Source organism: Pezoporus wallicus, unplaced genomic scaffold (assembly GCF_028554395.1).
Source record: "Pezoporus wallicus isolate ANWC-B61680 ecotype Strahan unplaced genomic scaffold, APGP_CSIRO_Pwel_v1 contig_5231, whole genome shotgun sequence".
NCBI lineage: Eukaryota > Metazoa > Chordata > Aves > Psittaciformes > Psittacidae > Pezoporus > Pezoporus wallicus.
The window spans coordinates 1847298-1871533 of NW_026635973.1; the positions used below are offsets into that span (position 1 = coordinate 1847298).

The 24236-nt window shown below is 39.8% G+C and overlaps 1 protein-coding gene across 8 annotated transcripts in view; it reads right to left on the bottom strand.

The window, feature by feature from the left end:
• Positions 1 to 2885: 2885 nt before the first annotated feature.
• Positions 2886 to 24236, bottom strand: part of ENAH (ENAH actin regulator) — a 94839-nt gene continuing 73488 nt past the window's right edge. For 3 of the 8 annotated variants that reach the window (XM_057398824.1, XM_057398825.1, XM_057398828.1), the window contains 11 exons: positions 20599 to 20918; positions 18589 to 19389; positions 16482 to 16789; positions 16079 to 16215; positions 15590 to 15644; positions 15267 to 15315; positions 14150 to 14216; positions 11649 to 11711; positions 7443 to 7521; positions 6666 to 6723; positions 2886 to 5860 (listed from right to left, as the gene is read on the bottom strand). In XM_057398824.1, coding sequence (XP_057254807.1) covers positions 5823 to 5860; positions 6666 to 6723; positions 7443 to 7521; positions 11649 to 11711; positions 14150 to 14216; positions 15267 to 15315; positions 15590 to 15644; positions 16079 to 16215; positions 16482 to 16789; positions 18589 to 19389; positions 20599 to 20918 — 1975 coding nt within the window. In that variant the 3' untranslated portion in view covers positions 2886 to 5822. The remainder of the gene's footprint in view (positions 5861 to 6665; positions 6724 to 7442; positions 7522 to 11648; positions 11712 to 14149; positions 14217 to 15266; positions 15316 to 15589; positions 15645 to 16078; positions 16216 to 16481; positions 16790 to 18588; positions 19390 to 20598; positions 20919 to 24236) is intronic. The other 5 variants (XM_057398829.1, XM_057398826.1, XM_057398831.1 and 2 more) reach the window with 5 other exon arrangements.

Here is a 24236-nt window from a genome sequence, read left to right on the forward strand (position 1 = left end):
AGCCAATTTAGTTCTACCAGAACTCAGTAGCAGAGTTCAAATACCCCCAACACTTGTACTGGCTCCAGCACCCTGTAACGCTGGCTCCAGACTGCACCAGTTGATGATGCCAACTCCTTACTCAAAGAGGAGACTTTACTTGTCAGCAATTGCTATTGATTTATTCACTCTGTGTCTCAGTCATCTAACAAATTAATTTTAGTTCAGAAATATGGCCAAATGCCTTTTATTCTTTACTCTTTACTATAGTAGCTATAATGTAGTCATATTACAGTATGTGCAATTATTGTGTTACTAGGACACAGAAAACAAGCACCACTGTACATAAAAAGCCATTCTGGAGTTTACTGATTGGAAGTAAGCAATTAGAAATACTTTTGAGCCTCACTCTTGCACCCCTGACAGTATTAGAATCAGGATTCCCAATCTCCAGTAAAAACATTTCCTGTAATTCAGGTGATATTTTACTGGTTACATATTTTTCATAGATGCATAAAAAAGCTGGGCAGTATTTAATAGATTGTATGTATAGTGACTGCTTTGTAGCAGTGATAGATTCCCCTAGATCCACATCCAGGGGACATTTATAAGCATGGCTGCACTTCCCCTTTCCTCAGGGCTATGTGTCAGCTACTGGGGCTGGTTCTGCAGCATCACAGGTGCTGTGGAGGGTCAAACTGGTTTCACAGTACAGTACTGGGGAGAAAGTGCCAAACAGCAGATAATTTACCTTCGACACAGTAGTATTTCATTAGTTCTAGATGCTTTCTTCCCTGCGGGCATCAGCCTACACTAAACACTTGAGAACTGCCTCACACTTTCTCTTCCTACGCTCACTTCCTTGCTAGCGTTTTATGTTTTTCTCTGCCTGTGTCAGCAGCTTGCGGACCAACTCCTGGAGGCTCTGCAAAGAAAACCAGGATGCAGTTCAGCACGTTGAATGGTGTAGATAGCACACATAACTTTATTGCTGAGTTAAGAGATGTTCAGAGAGGAGGTAGGGACTTCAACTGGCTAATGGTAAAAAAATAACACCTTAATTTAAGGTGGAAAATACGGGATGACGCTGGGAGATCACTTCCAACTCTACCGCGCTTGAGCAGTTGAAGAGACCTGCAGTTGTGAAGAGAAGTGAAAATGTCACACCGATAGCAGCTCTAAAATAGGCTGGGAAGGGAGGAGAAGGTGGTCCAGAGAACTGAACAACGATGACAAAATGAAGCATGTCAACAGAGAAAATGATCAGCTTGCAGCTGAAAGCTGCAGAAGGCAGAGCAGCAGTACAGCTGGTCTGCAGTAGCTGCTCCGTGTCTTTGCCATTTAAGAGTTTTATCAAGGTGGGACACCAGAAAAATACCACTAAGATCTAGGACACCGAACTCTGTAAGATAAACATTAGAAAATGCATTTATGCAAATGTTTTGAGAGTTCAACAGGGATCCATTTATAAAATGGAGATAATTTTACAAAGCTTCTTGCCTTTCCATATCATTGTGACAAACAGCTACATGAAGAACAGAGCTGCCGATTACTAGGCAACATGCAGACACTGGTGCTGTGACTTTAAGGTTTTGCTGAGCTTTCCCAACATGCAGAACTACACCTTCCATACCTTGGACAATTATGCTAAATTCTATTTCACATTTGTTTTAAGAATATAAAACTAAATCAACATGAATATATTTCCTGATGTATCAATTTCAACAGTTTTAGTTGACCACCTCCAAGGAATTAAATATGCATTTAACACCTGTCAGACCTTCATATGGGCTGACTTAAAGATACTTCTTTCAAGTAACTTTACATAAATTACGTATGTCAAAATACATGTATTTATGTATTCTGACAGTTAATACTTCTCTCTCCATTAAGACTTTCCTAGACAGCATGTAACTGAACATTAAATAATCATCAGTGCTTTCATACCCCTAAATGATTCCCCCCAAGACAACTGACTTCAGTGAACTTTAGCCCGTTCTTCAAGTACTTTGCACTGGCACTAGTTCCAATGAAACCACCAACTCCTTCCCTTTTCACCTGCTATCAACACCCCCCAGTGACAGCCTACACAGCCAGAATTTAATCCCTCAAAAACTATTAGTCTCAGGTAAAAAGCCAGTTTGGGAAACTTCCTCCTTGCTCCTCATTAGCCCAATCTTGTTCACCTACAGAAAACAGAGGGAATAATCTCTTGATTTTGCAAGCTTTGTATGATTAGTTGTAAAAGACACGCTGGCAAGTAATACTTGGCACTGGAACTGAGCCTCATGTAAAGTCCTGATAATCACCAGTTTGCTCAAGTGCAGATCATGGTCCTACTTTTGTAATACTCCACTTTAAAAAGCCGATGCATCTCTTGTCACTGATACAGCAGGGAAGTGCAGCTTTCAGGATGCTAAGTCAGGTACTCTCAATATTCTGCTGTAACACAAATTAAGCAAGTCCTCAGTGTACAGAGAGCTATATTAATCTTTCATGGTAGTTTTTCTTTATTACCAGTACTGAAAATGTCATGAACATAAAAGCAGCAAAAGTTGGATTAACTGCAACTGTTTTTCTCCCCAGTCTTTCCCTCTCCCTCCCTCCCAAGTTCTCTGCGGACAGAGACCAAAATGTATATGGTGTGAGAATGTAAATCACGTCATACGTTTAAAATGGATTTTAATGTGTGTATAGCAGTTAGCATTCATGAATGTTACACAGTCCCTGCAAGGACATCCTTTGTAAGGTAAGTCTTCACTTTACTGACTGCGATCGTTCCTTACTCCTTGATCTCACTCCTCCTTTCTGTTTTTGCATCAGAAGATTCAGCAAAGATTTCAGGAATTCAAGCAGTAAACCTCAGAGAGTCTTCTACAGAGCTCCAGAAATAAATGGTGGCAACGTGTATATATTGCAATTTTATTTCATTCGCTCAAACAAAACGTTAGCATGTAAGAAATTTAAAATGACACAATATGATAAAAATAGCAGAGAATGAACTGAGAAACTAAAAAGAAGGTAAACCTAAATGTATGAAAAGTCAACATTCATTAGTGATCATCTTCAGTCTCTGATTGACACTTGGTGCTCGTTAACTTTCGAAAACAATGAACTGGAAATCATTATGAGTATCGGAAGAGATTTCAGCACCAGCACTAAGATTTACATTCAGTTGGTTTGCAGTTGACTTGGTAGCCACTTGTCTATAGTGCAGGTTTATCACAGGTCAGATCACAGTGTTGAGGAAAGCAATGCCTTCCTGGCATTAGAAAGGATCCCTTAAACTGCCCTCAGCTTAAGACATCCAGTGTACAAAAGCACAGAACCACCACAATATGGTTTTTAAAGAACTCAGCAGTAAGCAAAATAACCCCAGCTTCTGCGGTTCATTTTCAATACTGAAATCTCTGGAAATGGTGCAACTGTCAGGAGGACAGGAAATGTCTACAGTAATCTTTAATTCAATCCAATTTCCTGGAAAGAACCAATTCGGTGGTTTGGGATTACAGAAAGTGTGTATGTAGAAGCAGCACAAAAGACAATATCTGTTCCTTTTTCTTTTAAACAGAAATCATGTTAATTGTAGACCAAGGCACAAAACGTTTAGTGCATAAGCCAGTTCCTTGCACAATCTAGTAGTTCAGCCTTTAGTTTTGGACCACTTTATACCCATTCACACTATTCCACTATGCTACTCCTGAACTCTCCTAGAAACAAATCAAACATGATTTCTGACAATGGTAAACGTCCTCAATGCGCAAAAAGTCCGCGTAAAACAAAAACTTACATCAACAAAGATGAAAATGCCTCCTCTTGTTTTGAGAAAAACAGCACTTGACAAGCTTACTACAGAGTTGGTTTCTAATGCCTTCAATAAATGCATGCAGAAAAATGTTTTTGTCTATTTCCACTGTAGTCTTCTCTTAGAATTTGAACCTTCAGAAACAGGAAATGTTTGAATTGGAGAAAAATTTCTCATCGAAGCCTTTCCAAAACTGTAAGTGCTGTTTTGCCTTGGTGTTCAGCACTTAAGACAGTATGTCACTGAAAGCATTTGTCTTACGAATGGAGCTGCATATAACTTTTAAGCTGAAACATTAATCTCCAGAAGTTGTAAATAAACTTCTCTTTTGGACCAGCACAGACCCCAAAGCAAACATGGCACTGTTACGGCTCAGAAAAACTGACAGTGCAAAGGAAAAAGGGAAGATTCTGATCCATGTTCTTTGTCTGAAGCACTATAGATCCAATTCATGGAATTTCTATTCCACTGAATTGTACCACATTAAAGAAATTCAAAAAAATAAAGTTTACAAGCATAAAGTCTGAAAACCCTGGGAAACAGGAAAGTATCATCTCCCCTAACAATGATTCTCAAATTGCTGACTGAAACCAATGGCATACAGTTGCTCTTTGTTTCAGAGGCTGGGTTGTGTGGAGCTGTGAGGTCTTTTGTCGGTTTTGATCTTTTTGGAAGGAGGGTGGCAGATAAATGAGAAGGGGACATTTGCTGTGACCTGATGCTCTGTTGTTCTAAGGTAACTAACTGCTGCCCTGTTTCATTAAACAACCAACAAGGATTCTCAGAAAAGAGTGAAGCAGAGGGTCATGGTAAAAAGGTAAAGGACAACGCACTTACACAGGGGCATCCTCAGTAAAGTCAGATGCTTACACATTTGTTCTCTCACCGAGAAATGAGTTCGGTTCACATGGGAGTTTAAGAACCATTATGGAAGTCTTACTGAATTTCAAATAGAAAACTGAAAAAGATACAAAAGGATTAAGTACCTGGTTCCATTAACATGGTTACTGATAAAAGTAGTGTTTTCCCTCATTATTACACATGCATGTAAGATGAAGAAAAAGTGTAGAAAGTAATAAAAATGTGTCACCTTCCCCCTCCCTCATCCCACATCTTTCTGGGCATAAATTAAGCCTTACAAATGAAAAGGCTACTCTGTGACATGCAATTTTTCTTTTAATTAAAAAGCTGGCTGTGTTGTGTTACATTACAAAAATGTCCACATGCATAAATCTAAAAAAAGCCCCAAAATCTACCGTAAATCTACAACATACTAATGATTTACATTTGACTGCTGATTCGCATTATGTCGAAGTCTTAGATTTGGTAAAGCATCGTAACAATGTAGGAAGGCATCTACATCTTTAAACTCTGGACTGTATTTGCTGTTTTTCATTTTCCTATAAAATTGCATGAAGGCTAACTAGAGAGGCTTCCTACCATAAAATTCCCAAATCTTGATATGTCATCACTGTCTAGGTCATTCACTTACAAATATTGCCCTTTAAAAGCACGCGTTTCTAATTGTTCCACGTTTCGTGAACTGAACTTCTACACATCTGATCTTGTAAATTATGCATGGAAGTATCAGATATGATAGGAAGACAAACCTGAGATACATTTGAAGTACAACAGTATAACTTGCTAACTCCTTCATTAACAAAGAAAACCTCTCTGAAAAGCCTTCCCACGCTTTTCCCTGTTTTTTTTAACAACAAATTCTGAAACATGTGCAATTTTATCTTGACATGAGTAGACTTCAAAGCACTGTGATCTTGTCTGATAGGTGTAGGAATTTCTGCATAATCATTACAGTAACGTTAAGAGTCTTTTCCACCCTGCTGTAAAGGTCAGAAAAAAGCTGCAAACTAGGAGGGGAATAGCGTATCACCCAAGTGATGTGTCTGAAGCTTTCAGAATAGGTTGTTTTCTCCCTCCTTCCAAGTGTCTGTCTGGCTCCGTTTTCTTCTAACAGCTCACAAAACGTAGTCAGTTTTATACCAAGTTAAAGAGTCACATCGGCTTAGTACTAGTCTTTCTATGCAGTATTCGACTTGCTGAGTTCCTGCCTGATAGCTAAAGAGAGACAAAGACAGAAGTTAACACATCAAATATTCAAAGTTAAAGCAGAAAGCCAGGATACGCAACTGACCTCTTAAAGAAAGCTCACCCATCTCCAAGTCTTATAATGTGAATAACCTATATGTAAGATAGTTTCATGTGGCTTCAGACATTTGGTATTTTACCACCAGTGGTATCAGTTTACTGTCCCTTTTTCTCTTCCATACTTTTACATAAAATGCTCACCAAGGCAGTAAGTCACACACAGAGTTTTATTTCCTTCTTCACTGGTGGATCTTCTAAGGTTATACTTTCTCAATGATATCCCTCAACTACAGAGGACTACTTAGGAAAATAGGTTCTGTTAAACTAAAAATGAAAATAGTGAGAATTCTTTTCTTTGACTCTTACGTTACAGACCAAAGAAAACTGAAAGCTGGAAGCACAAACCTAGTCTAAGTATCACCAGTTTTGAAATATGCACCTTGGCAGTTCTGGTTTATTTAAGACTAATCCACCTACCACCACATGATACTAAAGATAACTGCAAATCACTCAAATATAGCATCCCTCCAACTGCTTTTAAATGAAACTGGTGTCAATGTTCTATTCAGACACAACATGCAGGAGAGAAAACATGGAAACAAAGTCAGTCGGAACTGGGCTGGCACAAATTAAAGTATGCCACCAGAGTAAGCACAGAGCTACTTTTACCAATACATTATTGTCAGGCTAGGCACACATTACACTTGTTGTATACCTGTAGTTAATTGCTCTAAGACTGAGCAGCAGCAGCAGCAGCAAACGGATGGATACCTACCATCAATAAGTTCTTCCTTTAATTTCGTTAACTCCTTCCTCATTTCATCTAAAATGTCCTGTGGTGTCAGAACATAAATAGATCAGTTTTTCAACACAAACAGCCCAGTCTTGCCACCTGTCATTTTCAGCAGAGAGCAATCTGAAATTCTTCCATCCTTTAATCCTTCTGAAATGCATAACCCACCCTTTAGCTTCCAAGTTAATCCCCAAAGCGTAAAGCATCCCTAAAACACTCTCACTGCTGGTACAGTGAAGAAAAAACTTTCTGGAGAAGTCCTATAAATTGATTCCTCTACAATTTATGAGAGAAGAAGGGACATACTGAGGTTAGACTTTGCACTAACGTAAGTGCTAAATAAAAGTAGGAAAAATAATACTTGCCACAGCCCTGTAAAATAAAAGCTAGAACTGCTCCTGAGGGCTTGTTGTTTGTTGGTTTCCTTGTTTGTTTGGGCAGAGAGAGGATAAGGAAAGATTTCCAGGCAAACCAGTTTCCCAGTTCTAGCTATAGTATCAAGAGCATAATATCACCACACTTGTGTGTGATATTGCAAAAGCAGGAATCAGCATCTGTGAGAAAGTGATGGGGCTGTGTAAGCCACCATCCTACAGTTACAGCGATACTGAAACATGCCTGGGGACAAATAATAGTAGACTAATAATTACTAAATCATTATTTAAGTCTGGAACTAGTTAGCAAAACAGTTAAAAAGTGGTATTAGACAGCTACAAGTTCTTATACCCAAGTTTTCTATTCAAAACATTATATACATACCTGCTTCAATCTGTCATAATCTAGACCTTCTGTCTGTACTCCATTGGCACTGGGTTGCCCCGCTGGTGTAGATTTTGGTCTGCAGTACAAAACACATCCTTGAATTATTTGTCAGTCTTTATTACAGGATACATAGGACTTCCTCATCAAACTTGTGTTCACCAAAACCATAGTAGAGAATCAGAATAAAAAAATAATGTTGGGAGTGGGAGGGTGGGAAAATCAAGCAGACCCAAAATACCACACAGAATAGAAAGCAACAACCAAGAATACTTTCCACACACTGGAACTAATACCGTAAGAGTTATTAGTTCAAAACAAGAACTTTTCAAGTGGCAGACAGATTTCACTGACAGTGGTTTCTGATTTTTTCATAACGGGCATGAAAAGCTGAATGCCTTCAAATGTCAAATACTTTCCCTTCTCCCTTTTCAGCTGCTTCCTCGTTTCAAAAGAGGCCTTCTCAAAGGAACACTCCCACTAATGACTACATGTTGATGCTGGAACTGTATGAATACTGTGGAATCATCCTGGCAGATTTTCAATGTTTGACAGAACAGGGCTGAGCAACCTTATCTAACTCTCTTCCAACCTAAACTATTCCATCAATTACTTTCTAAAGCTATTGAAAGCAAATACTGTAACAGCAAGCTTGATTTGTAAGATAATGCTTCAGAAGTTGTAGTGTTTTGGACTATGTCACATTCAATGTTTGCTTACATAAAACTCTCTTAAGACATCAAAAAATGAGCTTAGCAAGATCAATCTGTATTTTTAACACACATTCCAGAAGCAGGTTTCCTACCTTCTCACTTTTCTTTTCTGATGCCCTCTGTTTCTACATGGCGTAACTCAGACTCATGTACTTACTACACTTCCACAGGGCCTTGCATACCTACAGCTATTGGCAGAGACAGAACCTAGATGCTAACAGTAGAAATGGTTCTCCAAAGCAGGGGTGGGTGGATGGATGGATGGATGGATGGATGGATGGATGGATGGATGGATGGATGGATGGATGGAGTGGGACAAAGGGAAGAATGCTCTGCTGTTCTTAATTGCTTTTTACATCTTGGTTAACATTCTCTCTCCACTGTCCTGTAAAATGTTAAATCAAAAAGAAGCTGCTGATAAAAACTGCTGACTGCTCACGCCAGGAGGTTTCCCCAGTGTTTAGAATTATCACACTATGATAATGTTAAGGAAGGGAAACGTATTAGTAGGCTAAACTAGGTCCTGTTTTCTTGTCCTTGTATGTGACATCACTGAACAAAAAAGCCTGGCCAAAACTCAGTGTCTCACTTCAAAATTCTTACATAGGAGGAATTCATTAAGCAGTGTATTTTCTGGATTTGTTACCTGAAAGTATAACTTTATTTATTACAATGGAAGGTGGCCAGGAACAAAAAAAGACAAACCAGCAGGAAAAGCACAGTTCTGTGCTTTATCTTCGCTCAAATATACAGTATGAAATGAACTTCTTTCAGAATAAAGCAGGGTGTGTGAGGGACACAAGCAGTATAGCCACTGCTTTAATATTTCCATTTATGTATTTTAGTTTAGCTAACAAAGAAAAACTGTGTTCTCAGAAAAAGAGAATAGTGAGCCTATATATATATGGAGGCTTGTTTTTACAAAATCACTACTTTCAGCTTTCATGCATCTTCTCTTACAATACAGCAGTACATCTATGAAGAAATTGTCCTATTACACTTTGTTCAGTACCAGGTAAATGAGCCTTATACTGGACTGTCTGGATGACTTTTAGGACTCCAAATGCAACTCCCAACAGAAAAGGGCATCCACACCAAAATGTCATTTTGCTACTAAAGAACCTTCTCACATTTGTGCTTTCCATCAGATACTTTTACATCTTATAGGTTCCCAGTCTGAGAAATGCTAAGAAACAACATGGGACACAAGGGTTGCCTATTTTGCCTCCCCCTAACCTATAACAACATATGCCTGTGTCACTGAACAGCCTGCCACATTCAAAAGATTCATTAAAACCTTCATAGCTACCAAGTAATCCTGGTGACAGGACATTTGAAATTGGTACACCTGAGCCCATTCATCTTTTCAAAAGGCAGTAACTCCAGTGTAGGTGGTAGAAACCTCTCGACGATCTTTTTAATGCTTCACGATTATTTCTGTGCTCTTGAGTCAGTTATGTCAAGCCTAGTGGCACCCGCTTAGGAAAAAACTGTAGTTAACCACACAAAAGAGTCAGCAAAAGGGATTGTATTAACTATCCCTTTGCTGCTGGACTTTGCATCAAAGCAGAGAGGTGCAGGAACATCCTGTGTTGTTCTACCAGCTTGGTTCTTCACTTGGGATCAAAATACTCAATTGCTACAACTGTTTAGATGTAAGCTCCAAGAGGGAAATCACTAACATTATTATTGCTTGAAACACACCAAAGTGAAATACATGATCTACTGAGGAAGACAGAAAGTGAAAGGTTCAGTAGCTTGGATAGTGGGAGAAATCAGAAAATAGAATTCACCTCACAACCACCAGAAATTCTACAGTGTGTGCTAATGCTATGAAGACAAACCACAGTTTAGGATCATTTACAAAACTCTTTAGATATCATCAGAGCTTAGTTCTTTATGAAAGAATTCCTTGCTCAAAAACATTCCTCAAGATGAGATCTTTGGCAATTGCTGCTTCATCATGTGTCTGATATTAAAAGTGTTACTTGCAGTTTACCCCTCAAAACTGAACACTGACTCCAAGCAGAACAGCATGAGGTCTTCCAATTCTCCATATATAGTTTCTGATCATTTCCATTGACTATCGCTTCGTTCCCATACATGATGATATTACAGCATTTACCCAACATGACCAAAAAAAGAATCAGTGAACTCCCAAATGCAACCCCTGGCAACTGAAACCAGGCACCTGCTACCTGTCTTAATGGAAGAACCCAAACAAGAATATACTTGAATATTTTAATAAAATTACTTATGACTTTAATATTTTAATGAGATGACTTTAAAGAAAAGGTCTCCACAGACAGAGTGCTTAAAAAACACCTGAAATGTTTCTTTTGCTTCACGTCTTTAGAATAAAAAGCCAGCTCTACCAGTCATACATTGTATATTCCTGCTACCTGTTAAAAATCTCAACTGGAAAGTCTCTTCATAAACTCTATGACTCAGTCTTAAGAATGCATTCCATTTTTGCTTTCCAAAATGCAAGACATTCTTCATTCAAATGTGAGAGACCATCATTTGTAAACTAGATCATTTCTAATCTCAGGCAAATGTAGCTGTCATCCTGCAAGAATTATCCTGTTTTTCCTTCTTCAATTTGCTCAGCAGAAAGATCAATGGTGAATGCAGTTGCCGTTATGGAAAACATTAACTACTGAAATTTAGTGAGTAAAACACCCCAACCATTTGATGCTAAGATGGCTAAAGAGCTCTCCCGTGTGGTTTTTCATAGCATTGCCTAACAGGACAGTAAGGCAACCTCCACAGTTCAGAAAACACCTTATATCAAGCATGCAAGATAAGATTCTTATTCATGCCAACATGCAGAATACACCACCCAAGATAAGTAGCTAAAGGGGAACTTTTCATACAAAAGATTAAGTAGTCACCACAATGAGTGCCTTCATGGAAAACAAAGCTGGAATTTGACTCAGTAATTCCGAGGGGCTCCAAAACATTTACCTGTGGAAAGCTCTTAAAAAACCTGACGGATTTTAAGACTGCCACTACAGACAGTGAAACAGAGATCTGCAGCTTAAAATACACACAATGTTAATTCTAACTTGTGGATATATTCCCAGCAGAAACATTGATTTCCCTTTTCAAGTATTTTGGTTTTCCTTTCCCATGTTTATCTTTACTTAATTTGTGAAAAGCAGATGTGAAAACCCACCTGGAAATATATTTGCTATTCCTGTGAATAGTTCACTGAATGCTAGCATATCCAACAGGAATATGCATTTTTGCAGGTGGCAACTGCCAGAAAACCAGTAGCTACTACAAATTCATAGCTAGTTCCTAATCCATCTCAATGTGCCTTTGACATCATCTGCTTTTAACCAGTCCAAAAATAGGCTCAACTGGACAAACAAAATGTGATGAGGAACCTGGTGGTGCATGTGGTGATTACCAATCCATGTAGAAAAAGTCCAACCCTGAACTGGTCAAAATGGTTATTACAAAGTCCCAAATCCCAACAGGATGATACCTGTTTAATGAATCATAGAACCTGTTTTCAGAAGCAAGCAGATTTTTCCACGGAGATTCCCGTCTACGAAGGGGAGAAACACTACCTTAACAAGCTATAATAGGTCTTAATTTTGTTCAGTTCTAGCACCTTAAATGCCATGGAGTTTCACCAGTTGTGTTCCAAGAATATTTCAGGAAATACCAAAAGCATGTTGCTTAAGTCTTTTCAAAGTCTGCTACAAGAAAAGGGCCTGATTTTAAGCATGACACTAACTTAAAATACTCAGAACATTCATTTTGAATAACAACTCCTTCATTGTGTGCCTGTTTGGAAGCTCTGAAGAGAAAATTTTGCTTATTCACCAGTTTCTGAGGTATGCTTTGTTTAATCCCTGTAAATGACTCACATACTCTGTAGAGGTCAGAAGCAGGTTCTCGAGCCTTACCAGGCGAAAGATATCCCCTTTTGGGGAAGAAGGTATTAAGTGTTTCAAACAGCTGCACCCTTTGATTAACTCACTGAAACAAAGCCACTTAAACAAGCTGCTTGCCGAGATAAACTTGGTAACTGTGGAAAATTAACTAAAATGCAAGGATATTCAAGAGAAACTTGCACTAATACATTTTCTTCCTCGGTCTACGAAGCATTCCTCATCCTGGCAGAGCAAACTGTCCACACTAACTAGAAACTGTACCAGCAGTCGCAGAATACATGCTATGGCACCTTCCTGTGTGTTATGATGGCACTGGAAAAAAATACTGATATGGAATTCTTATTTTGGATGTACTTCTAGAGTATACACCCAGTGAGGCTCTCATCAAGCTGAATCCTATCAATATCTTCCATTGGATGACTGAAGACAAAAGTTTAATGGAGAGATCGTCTCAATACATCAAGAGAAGTCTCAAAACTCCTCTGTACTCCTGTTCTCTTCTAGGTCAGAAAACATGTTTAAACAGACCACAGTAACCTCTGCTATTTTCACCAGCTGAAACAAGATCAATGAAATGGGATGCATAAAAGAGTTGTAAGAAGGCTCCAGCTGTAGGGACAGGTAGAGTAAAGACTTAAGGGCACCCAAAACTCCCCAAAGGAGTCTGCTATGGAGAGCTGCCCTACTTATGAATCCCTTCACACACTTTCCTTACTTCACTTGTTTATCCATAGGGTATCTATAGCCAAAGGGCCAGGTCAGCAACTGTCTTAAACACTGTGAAATCTAAAATGCTCTTTAGAATTCCTTACACAAATTATTTCTGTACCCCCTCAATGCCATGTATCAAGACCTTGATCTCCTTGAGAAAAAGAGACCTTGGTTAAAGGAGTTAGATCTAGTGGGGGTGTGGGGAAGAATATAGGGGGAAGTCAGGCCTAAAAGTAAAGCAGTATTTTGTTACACTGACAGTATAGCAGGGCGTACATCACTACCAATGTCACCTGCAAAGCAAGCAACCAGAATCAAGGCTGGAGACATTTTAAGCTGCTTGATTTAATCTGAAAGACAGACACGGATACTGGTATAGGCTGAGAGTGTTTAGTGTGTTACAGAACTGAAGACCTCGATGGTAACTTCAATCACAAGTAATGCCACTTAGAGAACAATAAATTTTTCTTCTGTAGTCACCAAATCTTGCGTATCTGTTTCCAACAGGCCTGAATTTTAGGGAGAATTCAAGCAACTTCAAACACAGCATTCTCAATTTTAATGTGTTTTCCTGATTTCTCAGGAACTTCGGGTAACTTTGTCAGGTTATCAGAAGTCAGAATTCTTTAACCTCTGTACACAGAATGTATATGAACTCTAAAATGGACCGCAAACCTTCTTAATGTAAATGGCAATTAAATACACCTCAAAAAACAATTCAGAAAAAGCTAAGGCAGCCATTTCGCTCTTGCACTACTTGAAATGCCTACCAAAACACCCAGTGCCTACCAAAGTTCCAGCTGACAAATTACCAAAGACTGGTTAATGCACTGAGGGATCTATAATATTTCCACCTTTCTTTAGGATTGACTCCTCTGGATTGGTATGAGACAGCTACTGAAAACTGCCGCAGGATCAACTCTTACTAAGATGGCTTAAATATCTAGATAACCATTGTATGACTAGCACAGAAATAAAAAGGAGATAGACTACTGAACATACAAATCACAGCACTAAATTTGGTGACTTTTGGTGAATTACAGACTTTAAAAATTAAAGAAATAGAAAAAATTAAACATTGCTGTAGGCAAACATACACCTTAATTGAAGATATACACCAGCAATTGTTAGGAAGTCTTTCTGGGTTTTACTTTGGACTTGACTGTCAAATGTTTTGCTTACTAGCATTCTCCAAAAGCAACTCTTCATTCCTAATTAACACTGACAAATGCAGTTTCACAGCAGAAATTTTAACCCCATACATTTTGCTTTTCATACCATTAAGTCAATTTTTACTATTTTAGTCAAGCAGCTTTAGCAGCATGTGCAACAACAACAAGCGTAAGGAGAAGATAGCTGGCACAAAAGGGAGTACCTGGAGATAACAGGCGACTTGCTTCCATTCACTGTATTTGTCCTTTCCCAAGGCTTTCTTGTTAGTTCTGGAAAACACAGTGACAAGATTAAAAATGGTTCTTTTCTATTTGTTGTGCAACTTATGTGAGGAAACCTCAAGTACCTGGCATCTTAAGTCAGACTTTGTGGGGTTTTGTTTTGGTTTGGGGTTTTGTTACTTACTACATTGCATTAGTTCTTTCATATTAAGCTACCACCTGTTGTATTTATCTTATTTTTAGTCATACTACCATTCATGTTGTGATGGCATCTTGAACTCTTGCTTTTGTTCTAGGCATCATAAATGCCATTTGATTCTTAATCCAACTGGGAGCATGTCTGCCTGTGCCTTATACATCCGACTGCTTCAGTCATGAAACATGGAATTCTGAAACTATAAGCAAATAGTCAACTTCAAATACTGGGGGATGGTACTATTAAAGTACAGAAAAAGAAAGCCTTGAGCGTCACCTGAGTCCTTGTAACACAAGTGTTTACAGTATGAACACATATGCATGCTGACAACACGGCCTGGCCAGCTATAGAATTGGAGAGATATACAAGCTTTCCCTAGTGACTGCAGCAGAAGTGTTGGATACACACTTCCAAACTCTGCCACTGGCATACCTCAGCACAGGAATCATGATTAAAGAATTTCTATTCCATGCACTTACATTCATTTATAAAGGGCACCTGCATGTGAGGGTACCTTTATTTAAGTAGCTGAAGAGACAACTATTTCTGTCTGACTCCGATAGTCTTGTGCGTCTGCCTTGAAGAAAACAAGCTACTGTCCCAACTTGTGTCCTACAATGACTGAAACAACTTGCTTTCACATTCACTACCAACTGCTTTCTGTGCATCAGACCCATAGTTTCAGCACAGGAGGACCCTAGACCAAGTGCAGTGTTCCAGTGGATGTTCTTTTTATCTGTCATCTTATGAAATACTTCTGAACCAGGACCTGTTCTACAGCAAAATACCAGGCTGTAATCATAGGAGAGGAAGCAGGTCAAAAATTCAGCAGGGCTGACTGAGATTCATCATTAAGTTTTAACATTATAGAATCACACAGTTGACAAACCTGTGGTACTTACCAGGTGTGCTTGTTGAAGAAACCTTAGAAGTTGAAGACTCTGATTCTTCCTGATTAAAAGCAAGGAGAAAGGAGAGGGGAGAAAGAGAGAAAAAAACCAAACACTTTTGACTAAACAGATTAATCTCAACTGTTTCAATATTAAACTTTTCAGATTTAAATGGTTCTGCTCAGTTTTATGTAGAAAATGTGCAAGCACTAGGCACTTCACAAAATAGTGCTTATGTAAAAAGATGTATGGTAAATAAACTCATGCACACCACCAGAACCTCTCTCATAATCTAGCACTGAATAATTTGAAGTAGGTAGAATTTCTCAACTCACAGTTTTATCTTCTTTCTGCTCTGGCTCTGTTGATCCCTTTTCAGCAATTCTTCTCCTATAAGCAGAGACAAAAAGTTACCTAGATCATCTTGGCTTTAAGATGGAAGAATGTTGTTTAGTGTAATTAAAGACACAGTGTAATTAAAGACACAGTGTAATTAAAGACATATACAGCTCGATAGCTAGGATAACTGAAAATCAGTGTTTAGAAAAAGTGCTTTCAAAATACTTTCAAAGGCAAAGTGCTCCTGCCAAAGTGACTGTGCAAGTCTGTATTCCCTCCCCATCTGCTAAACAAAGACTTACACAGAAGAAAAGTATTCGATTACACTCAAGTAAAAATGGCTATTCATAAAACATTATCAACTTCACAAAGCAACCACATGAGCAAGCCGTTTGTTTGATCTTTAGCCAGCTGCAAAGAGGCACCCAAAATCCTACCTCTTACAATGACTAAGCAGCTGGAGCACAGCAGAAACAGCTCCTTACCTCCTGGCCAGCAGGGCACTCATTTCTTCCATCAACCCACTGCCTCCCAAAGGAAGTGGTCCATTTCCACGGCCACTATCTGTTTTAGATGAAGCAGAGCCTCCTCCTCCTCCACTTGAACTGGAGGAGTCTTCACCCTTCGTAATACACAAAATAACAGCAGATGTGCAAATAAAAGGATAGCTGACTTAATGAAAGAAGCAAAGTTCACATACAAGAAAGAAACAACTGTATAAAGAATGTGATGGGCTGGTAGTACATCCTGTAATACTTTTTTAATAATGAAGCAAGCCTACCCCAAAAGTGTTAATACTATCATTCATCTTGAACAAAAATCACAAACAGCTCAGGAAGACAGGACTTAGAGGCAAGAATTGGAGACAGAAACAAGAGTTGTATTTACCCGTGAGACTTTCCTAAGTTTGGCTCCAGCGAGTGCAGCTGCTAGTCCAGTTAAAGGGCGATTTTCTTCGGACACGAATCCCACTGAAAATCCAGAGGCAGGAAGAGGGGGAGCAGGAGGTGGAAGGGGAACAGAAGGAGCTTGGCTAGGAAGTGGAGGAGGTGGTGGCGGCGGTGGTGGAGGCCCCGAAGGTGGAAGTGGAGGTGGTGGTGGTGGGCCAGGAGGAGGTGGGGCTGCTACTGAAGACTGAGCTGGGCCAGGGGGCAGGGGTGGTGGGGGAGGTGGTGCAGGTGGTCCTTGGACAACACCTAGTATCAAAGAGAAAACATGTAGACTGTATTAAGGATTTAGAAAAGAAAGGTCTTATTTCCACTGAAATATTGGTTCTTTTGCTCAGTGTATGAGACTGTACGTATACTGGTAGGGGTCCTTTTTATAGGCAAGGAAACACTGCAAGTTTCAGCAGGAGAGAAGTATTCTTATTAAACGCACTGAAAATATGACAGAGTATGCTACAAGAGAACAGACAGCTTCAGAGACATTTGCATACAAAACCCCTCCAGTCAGGTTCTGTGCTGCAACCAAGAAGAATCCTATGCTGGGAAACAGGCAAAGCTTTTTATAAAGAGTCAAGTAAGGCACGAGCATCGTACTGCGTAGGAACAATCTGTGTGTTCAAATGGTGCTAACACAGAGTGACTTCTGATTCTACTAACAGGCATTTAACACTCCACCCAAACATCTGAACCCTGGAACAGTTTGAGTTCCAACATGTTCTAAGCTATATAAAAAACCTTTCCTATAAAGAACATTCCAGGAATCAAGTTTAATAATTTAATAGAAATGCTAATTAGTGAGTTAGAAGACTGACATGTTTTAAGCTGATGGGAACAAGCTCTTCTATTATTTATCTCTGATTCCTTTGATACTTTAAATTCACATTGATATGCAATACAAAAATGTGTTTTGAAGAAACACCACTCTGATGATCCCTGTGTTATTATTACAGGAACAGTTCAAGAAATTGTGACTAAGAAAACAGCCCCACACATCCTTCCCCTGCCTCGCCCGCACTCCCATAAGCTACTGAAAATGCTGAGCAACTACCTTAAGCCATGTCTGCAGGCAGACATTTCACACACGTCTTCCTGGTTTCCTACCCTGCTGATCCCTGTGTAAATTTAAAAGCCCTTTACACTCTCTTGGTGTCACTCAGCATCCAGGTGCTGAGTGACTCTTTTATTCCATACTACATGTGAGGCTATTCACCCTATTTCTACTCCATCTCAGAGCAGCTCACACCTTCATTTAAGACAAGAGGGTATAAACATGATCTACTCTGCATGGCTCATGTGTGATGAAGCCATTGTCTGTTCACCTCCCAGGAGCTTCTCTGCCCACACCTTTAGCTGAGCTACTGCAGAGACCTAAATCTATTAATATAAAAGCAGTGTTCAGGTTAACAAAGACATTTACATTCATGTAAAACACATTTCTATCATATTGGTAGAGTGTCCATTAGGACTGTCACCTTCAGCTATGCTGGCAGAATACTACAGGAGACCTGTTTTCATATATATATATATATGCATACATAAAGCCATGTATCAAAATATGACCACTATCCAGAAAGAAATTCTGTCAGTGTCACATACTGCTTCCTAAATTTGAAAGTATCTGGAGTACCAAAGTGATTTAGATTACTCCTCACTTAAGGCCATTCACGTCTCCAAAGCTGCACATACGCTTTTCCATGCTGGCTGCCATCAGGAAATGAGTGATGATTATTATTAGCCTGTTAACACCATGTTCCAAATAAACCAATAGTGCAAGATTTACCAAGCAAGTATTTGACAAGCTCTGTTCTGTGGAGTGCTCAAGAAACCAGAATTTTACTCATGACAGGCCACAAAATGCTGGCTCTTTTCCCCAGAGCTTTAAAGTGTCCCTTACCCCATCTTCCAAATGGTATTTCACTGTGGTATTAAGATCACTGCAACTTTGGAGCCATCGTATTAATTCTTCGGGGCAGTTACAGGCTTTGATACCAACTGGTTTCGACTGCATTCCTGATTAGTGCATTAGTAGCAATAACAGAAAGCCTTACCCTGCTGGGTCGTAGGTTCAATCGGCTGAGAGGCTGCCTGCAAGACTGGCTCAGAAGCAGAGGAGTCTCCCAGCACAGAGTTTAGAGAGTTCTCAACAGAGGCAGGGGTAGCTGCAGAGGGAGAAGGGAGAACACTAGGCTTGGATGAGGGAGTCGAGGCATTCGGGGAGTTGGGAGAAGGAGAAGCTTGAGGTCCAGAGAGTGACAGAGGCGGAAAGGAAGGCAGTGGGGGGGGAGGAGGCGGCGGAGGCGGCGTTGGACCTGAGGTAGAAGGTGAAGGAACCGGATAAGCCAGGTTTTCAGGAAGCCCGTTAGGAGCCGTGGGAGACGTGGACATTTGGGTCACTGGATTAGAAGCCGACACTGGGAGGACGGGTCTCGGACCAGTAGCTTTGCCTGGTGGACTGCTTATCATTACTGGAGGAGATGGGGGAAGTGGGGCAAAACTGGGTGCGGACCAGGCAACAGGCTTTGTATTTGGAGGCAAAGTCGCCACGGCATTGACAGGTGAAGGGGGCCGAGAACTTTTGTTCAGTGGACGAGGAACCGTAGCATAATGGGGGAGAACAGGGTGGAAAGCTGAGCCTAAAGATGTAGCAAAACGTGATGCAGAGTGCCTTAGAGGCGGTGTAGGGGGAGTGGAAGTCGGTGGTGCAGAAGTCACTACAGCGTACTCCGGTGTGGCCTCTGACATTGGTGCTGAGACTGCTTTTGCATATGATGGAGGAGGTGCTGAAGGAGGCTGGCAACTGGAGTATTCAGGAAGTGGAGTGCTATACGGGGAGTTGTCGAAAGATGGAGCTGGACAGAAGATGGAAAGCAGCAGCAAAGGCAGGATAAAAAAAGGAGAAAGAGAAAAAGGGAGCTAATGAAGCAACAAAACCAGCATTCAAACAAAATGTATAAATGTAGACTACAGTTAGTACCAGAGGATTAGGCACAAGTGAAAATACTGTTAGGAAAGTTTCACATATTATCAACAGCTGCTTGTTACCGACTATTTTTGTGCCAACATTTGAATTTACAAGTATGTTCTAGAATAAGATTTCTCAAATCCCATCTGTGAGAGGGATTAGGCATAGGGTTGATTAATGAGTCTTCTATCAGCTTTTATCTTCTTGTTTGGTTGCAAACTGCAAGCAAGTGTAGTGATCTTAACATCTGTTAAACTCCACTAACAAAACTCATCCCATAGGCAGCAAGTATCATCTTTCTCTTCCCCAGAAAAAGCTCCATCGCAAACTTGAAAGTACTGGGAATAAAAATACCAATAAAATCCTCTGCTTTAAAGTGACAGCTCTTAAGAGTGTTCCTTGATTCCTACTATGAGCTGACTTATGTGAATTGAGTTTGTTACTAAAGAACAACCTAATGCTTGACTAATGTTCCATTATATTACCAAAATGAGAAGCTTTCAGCTATCACTTGATACATTTCCACAGGCAGCGCATTATCTTATCTACAAACACATACAATACACTTCACTGAAGTGTTACTACAACGCTGAATTAAACAAGACTTCATACTGAAATGCATTTCTTGCACTATTATTTCGCCTTATATAGTTACATACCTTCTACATTAATACACTCAACCTGATATGTTTAAGGAGGGTTTCCCCCCTCTCCCCCCAGATTATGTAATGAGAATACATCTTGTTGAATAGAGCAAACAATGACATGGTACTTAGCAACTCATCATATTTTAACCTATGTTGGAGGCACCCAATGTGATTCAAGCACTTCAAGCGATCAGACTATGGCAATGGAGGGAGCAAGTAGCGCAAATAATTTTATTTCAGAGTTAATGGAAAATTATGACAGGAAAGCCAAAGCTCTTGGACTTCTTGCCATAGAAAAAGGAAGCAATTTCAGCAAGCAGAAGCCTGAAATACTGACTGCTGGTACACAGCTGTACTCACTGCCCTTTGTTGCTTCTCTCCCAACTCCATCACCCAAACACATAAGGAGTAGTCTGGTACTCAGATACACTTGGTTTTGGAAGTCTTACCAGCATTTGAAATTCTTCTCTCTCTTTCCCATTCCAACTGTTCCCTTTCCAACTGTTCTTGCCGTTCTCTTTCTTGCCTTTCCCGTTCAAGTCGTTCAAGTCTCTCTCGATCCTGCCTCTCCTTCTCTTGTCTCTCCCTTTCTAGGCGCTCTTGCCGTTCCCTTTCTTGCCGTTCTCTCTCCAGTTGCTCCTGTTCTAGGCGCTCTCTTTCAAGTCTTTCCCTTTCTAGCCTCTCTCTCTCCAGCCTCTCCCGTTCCATTCGTTCACGATCCAGCCTCTCCCGTTCCAGCTCCTTCTGCCTCTGTTGCTCTTGCAACTGTCTACAATCGTGGAAAAAAGGGAAAAAGACTAAGCTGCAAAGCGAAAATCAGTATCAAGCAACTGTTAGAGGACAAGAGATAAACTAATCAACAGTCTTTGCACCAGCAAGAACACACGCACAGCATTTGTACTTACATAAAACTCTTAATTCCACATGTCATTTTTCTGAGCTAGATAATAGCTTTATTATGTCTACAGTAACAAGAATCATATATCCAATTTCCTCTTAACTAATTTAACATTGAGAGACAGCTTTCAAGAGATAAGACTAGAAAGCTGCTGTTGCTAATTTACTAACTGATACAATCTTCCCACTTCGGGATGCGGAGTTATATTTGTTCTTTGCACAGTATTTTATACTGTGAAGCAGTGAATAAAAGTACAGTGAAACAGCAGTAATACAAATACTTCTTAGACAAAAACAGCCCCAAACAAATAAAGATAGCAAGCTAGTATTTATCCAAATTTTACAGAAGCATCAAAATGCACACTGTCTCCACTTGCATAATATTGCACGCACATACAACTTAATCAGCATCAAGGAAAGAATACCCTGAAGGCAGGGGAAAACTGGACACGGTCAGAAAAAGATCCTGGGTGCAGCAGCCAAGGAAACCCTGCAGGGAGCTGGCAGGGTTTCCAGCTCATGGGAGTCTTTGCAAAGGAAAGCAGATAGTGGGAAGATGTGGAGAAGAGGAAAACAAGTAAAAGCAAGGCAGAGGAAACAAAGAACTTCCTATATGTAAGAAGAAATAGTGCAAAATTTGCTGCCAAAGCCACTAGTTTGGCTGAAAGAAAGGACTTTCCTGCAAAAACTTCCCTTTGGAACAGGTTGCCCAGAGAAGCTGTGGCTGCCCCATCCCTGGCAGTGTTCAAGGCCAGGTTGGACGGGGCTTGGAGCAACCTGCTCTAGTGGAAGGTGTCCCTGCCCATGGCAGGGGGCTGGAACTGGGTAAGCTTTAAGGTCACTTCCAACCCAAACCACGATTCTACGAAAACACAGTGGGAAAAGCTGTAAACAACCCTCTTGCGTCTTTTCCTCACTTGTTTTATGTTTTGTTCAGGTTGTTTGGCGGGTGTAAATTAAGTTTAAAAGAGATACATGTATCTAGTAAGCTAAAACAACAGCTTTTTTATTTCCAAAGCTTTTTCATCTCTTGGGAGAGCTTACTACCGAAACAAGAATTAGGCACATCCTCCTCAAAGCTGTGGCCAGTATGTTCCTGTCAGTACATATCACTGAAAATGTTGTTAGTTTTTATCCTCTGAGTTGCTCTTTTCAAAAAAACCCCAATAAGCTTAAAACCAAAAGCTTGTATATTAAGCATGGCAGGAAAAAAATGGCTGCAAGCTTTGAGATGAAAACTGAAGATAGCTTCTCAACAAATACAAAGTACAGCCAGCTTTTAAGTATAAAGCAAAAAGGTGACCTAAATTCTAACACCATGAACTACCAGGTATGTGTTTTGTATAGACTGCCACTGGGCAATCTGATTTGGAAAGGTCATCGGTAATTCTATACTATATGCTTAGAGCCATTTAAAACCGAAGTCTAAAAATGAAGGGGACTGCAGCTATTTCACTCTTATTCATGCCCAGAAAATACTGTCAGAACCGGAAACTCCATCCCATGCACTGCTAAAAACTGAAGTCCATCCTCTTTCAGCCCAATGTCTTCCCTTCATAAACAACGGTGGAATTTCAAAATCACTATAAGAAATTAAGTTCCAGTTATATACAGCAGAAGTACTTTTCCTTACTGAACTTGTTACCCAGCATCTTGAGAAGCAGCAAAATAGCTCTGCTTTAGTATCACTTCTTCCCTCAGCTCCTGCTCTCCCATATAACAAAGCTGTAACATCAGTCACTAAGAAATTTGGCTTGACATTCAGCTTGTTAAATTCTTGGTTTTTAGCCTCAGAAGTCCACTAAGAAGTCTGGTAACTGACTGACACAAATTTGGAACCAGTAGCAGATTGCTATGAGTATCAAGACAATACAGTATAAGCCACAGAAATTTAAGCTCCAAAGGATACATTAAAAGTATTTTTGGCATTACATTTTTGCTTGCTCTGTACTTTCCTTGCTCTGTAAAAGTATGTGCTCTTTTCCCCTTGGATAAAATCTATTATTAGAGGAAAGCATTGTTTTCATCCTGACCTAACTTCAGCTTGGTCATCTTTGGCTCTTTTTCTGTAAAGGGGAGGTGGATGTACATATGTTTGTAGCTAAATGGCTATTCAGAGCAGGAGTCAATATTTACAGACTCCAAAGCAGCTTTATTTTGTTCACTCATTTTCCTTTATTTTCCAGAAATTAGTATATTCTACTCAGAAATGTACACACTGTTAAGCCTAAACATAAATGTAGATAAGGCATTTGAGGCCATAAACATTCTATGTCATATTTAGTTTATAAAACTAGAAGGTATCAATCTTCAAAGTTTAACAAGACATCAAGCAGATGCCAGGTATTTAAATTTTCCTTTTCTTAAATTCTTCATCTCTTTACAGAAATAGGAACTCGATATAGGTCACTTCTCACATAAGAGGAGCGTCACCAAGGCAGTTCTGCACTAAGCCATACCAAGAGCTGTGCCATTTCGTATTTTCATAAGCAATGTGGAAAAGAAACAGCAAGGTGCTCTTGAATAAGCTCCTTAATATTAGGTTATTTAGGACAGCAAGGATGATGGGCTGATTATGAAGCACTACTAATGTATCCCTAATTCCAAGTGACTGGGCAACAAATTTAGCAAACAAAACTCAACTGAGATATTAACTGATGCAGGGAAGAGAGGGAGAATCTGCTAAATTCGTATCTAAAATGTTGGACTTTGAGTCGAATGCTGACTCAGGACTGAGATACTAGTGTTATGACAGGCAGCTCTATGACCACATCCATTCATCAACATTTTCTGTTCAAAAACATAAACCAGATGCTACACATTAGAAAGGATTACAGAGCAGTATAGAAGATACCATCATGTGCTTCATGAACCCCACATCTCTGTTCCCACCTCAGAAAGGGAAAAAGGCAGAACAGAAAAGGTTCAAAGAGCAGCAACACTGTGATCAAATGTACCAAATGGTTTCCATTTAAAATAACTAAAGATGCTGGAATCCTGGATTCTGGAAAAGACAACTGGAGGTCTAGAAAATCCTGAATAATGAGGGCATTGTAATACAAGAGCTGGGAGGGAAGATTTGATGCAACTAATAAGAGCAAAGCTGAAAAGAAGAGAGTATCTCTGCACATCAGGCAGATGAACTATGGAAATCCTTGCAAAAGCAAGTCAAAGGGGAGAAAAAGCCCAC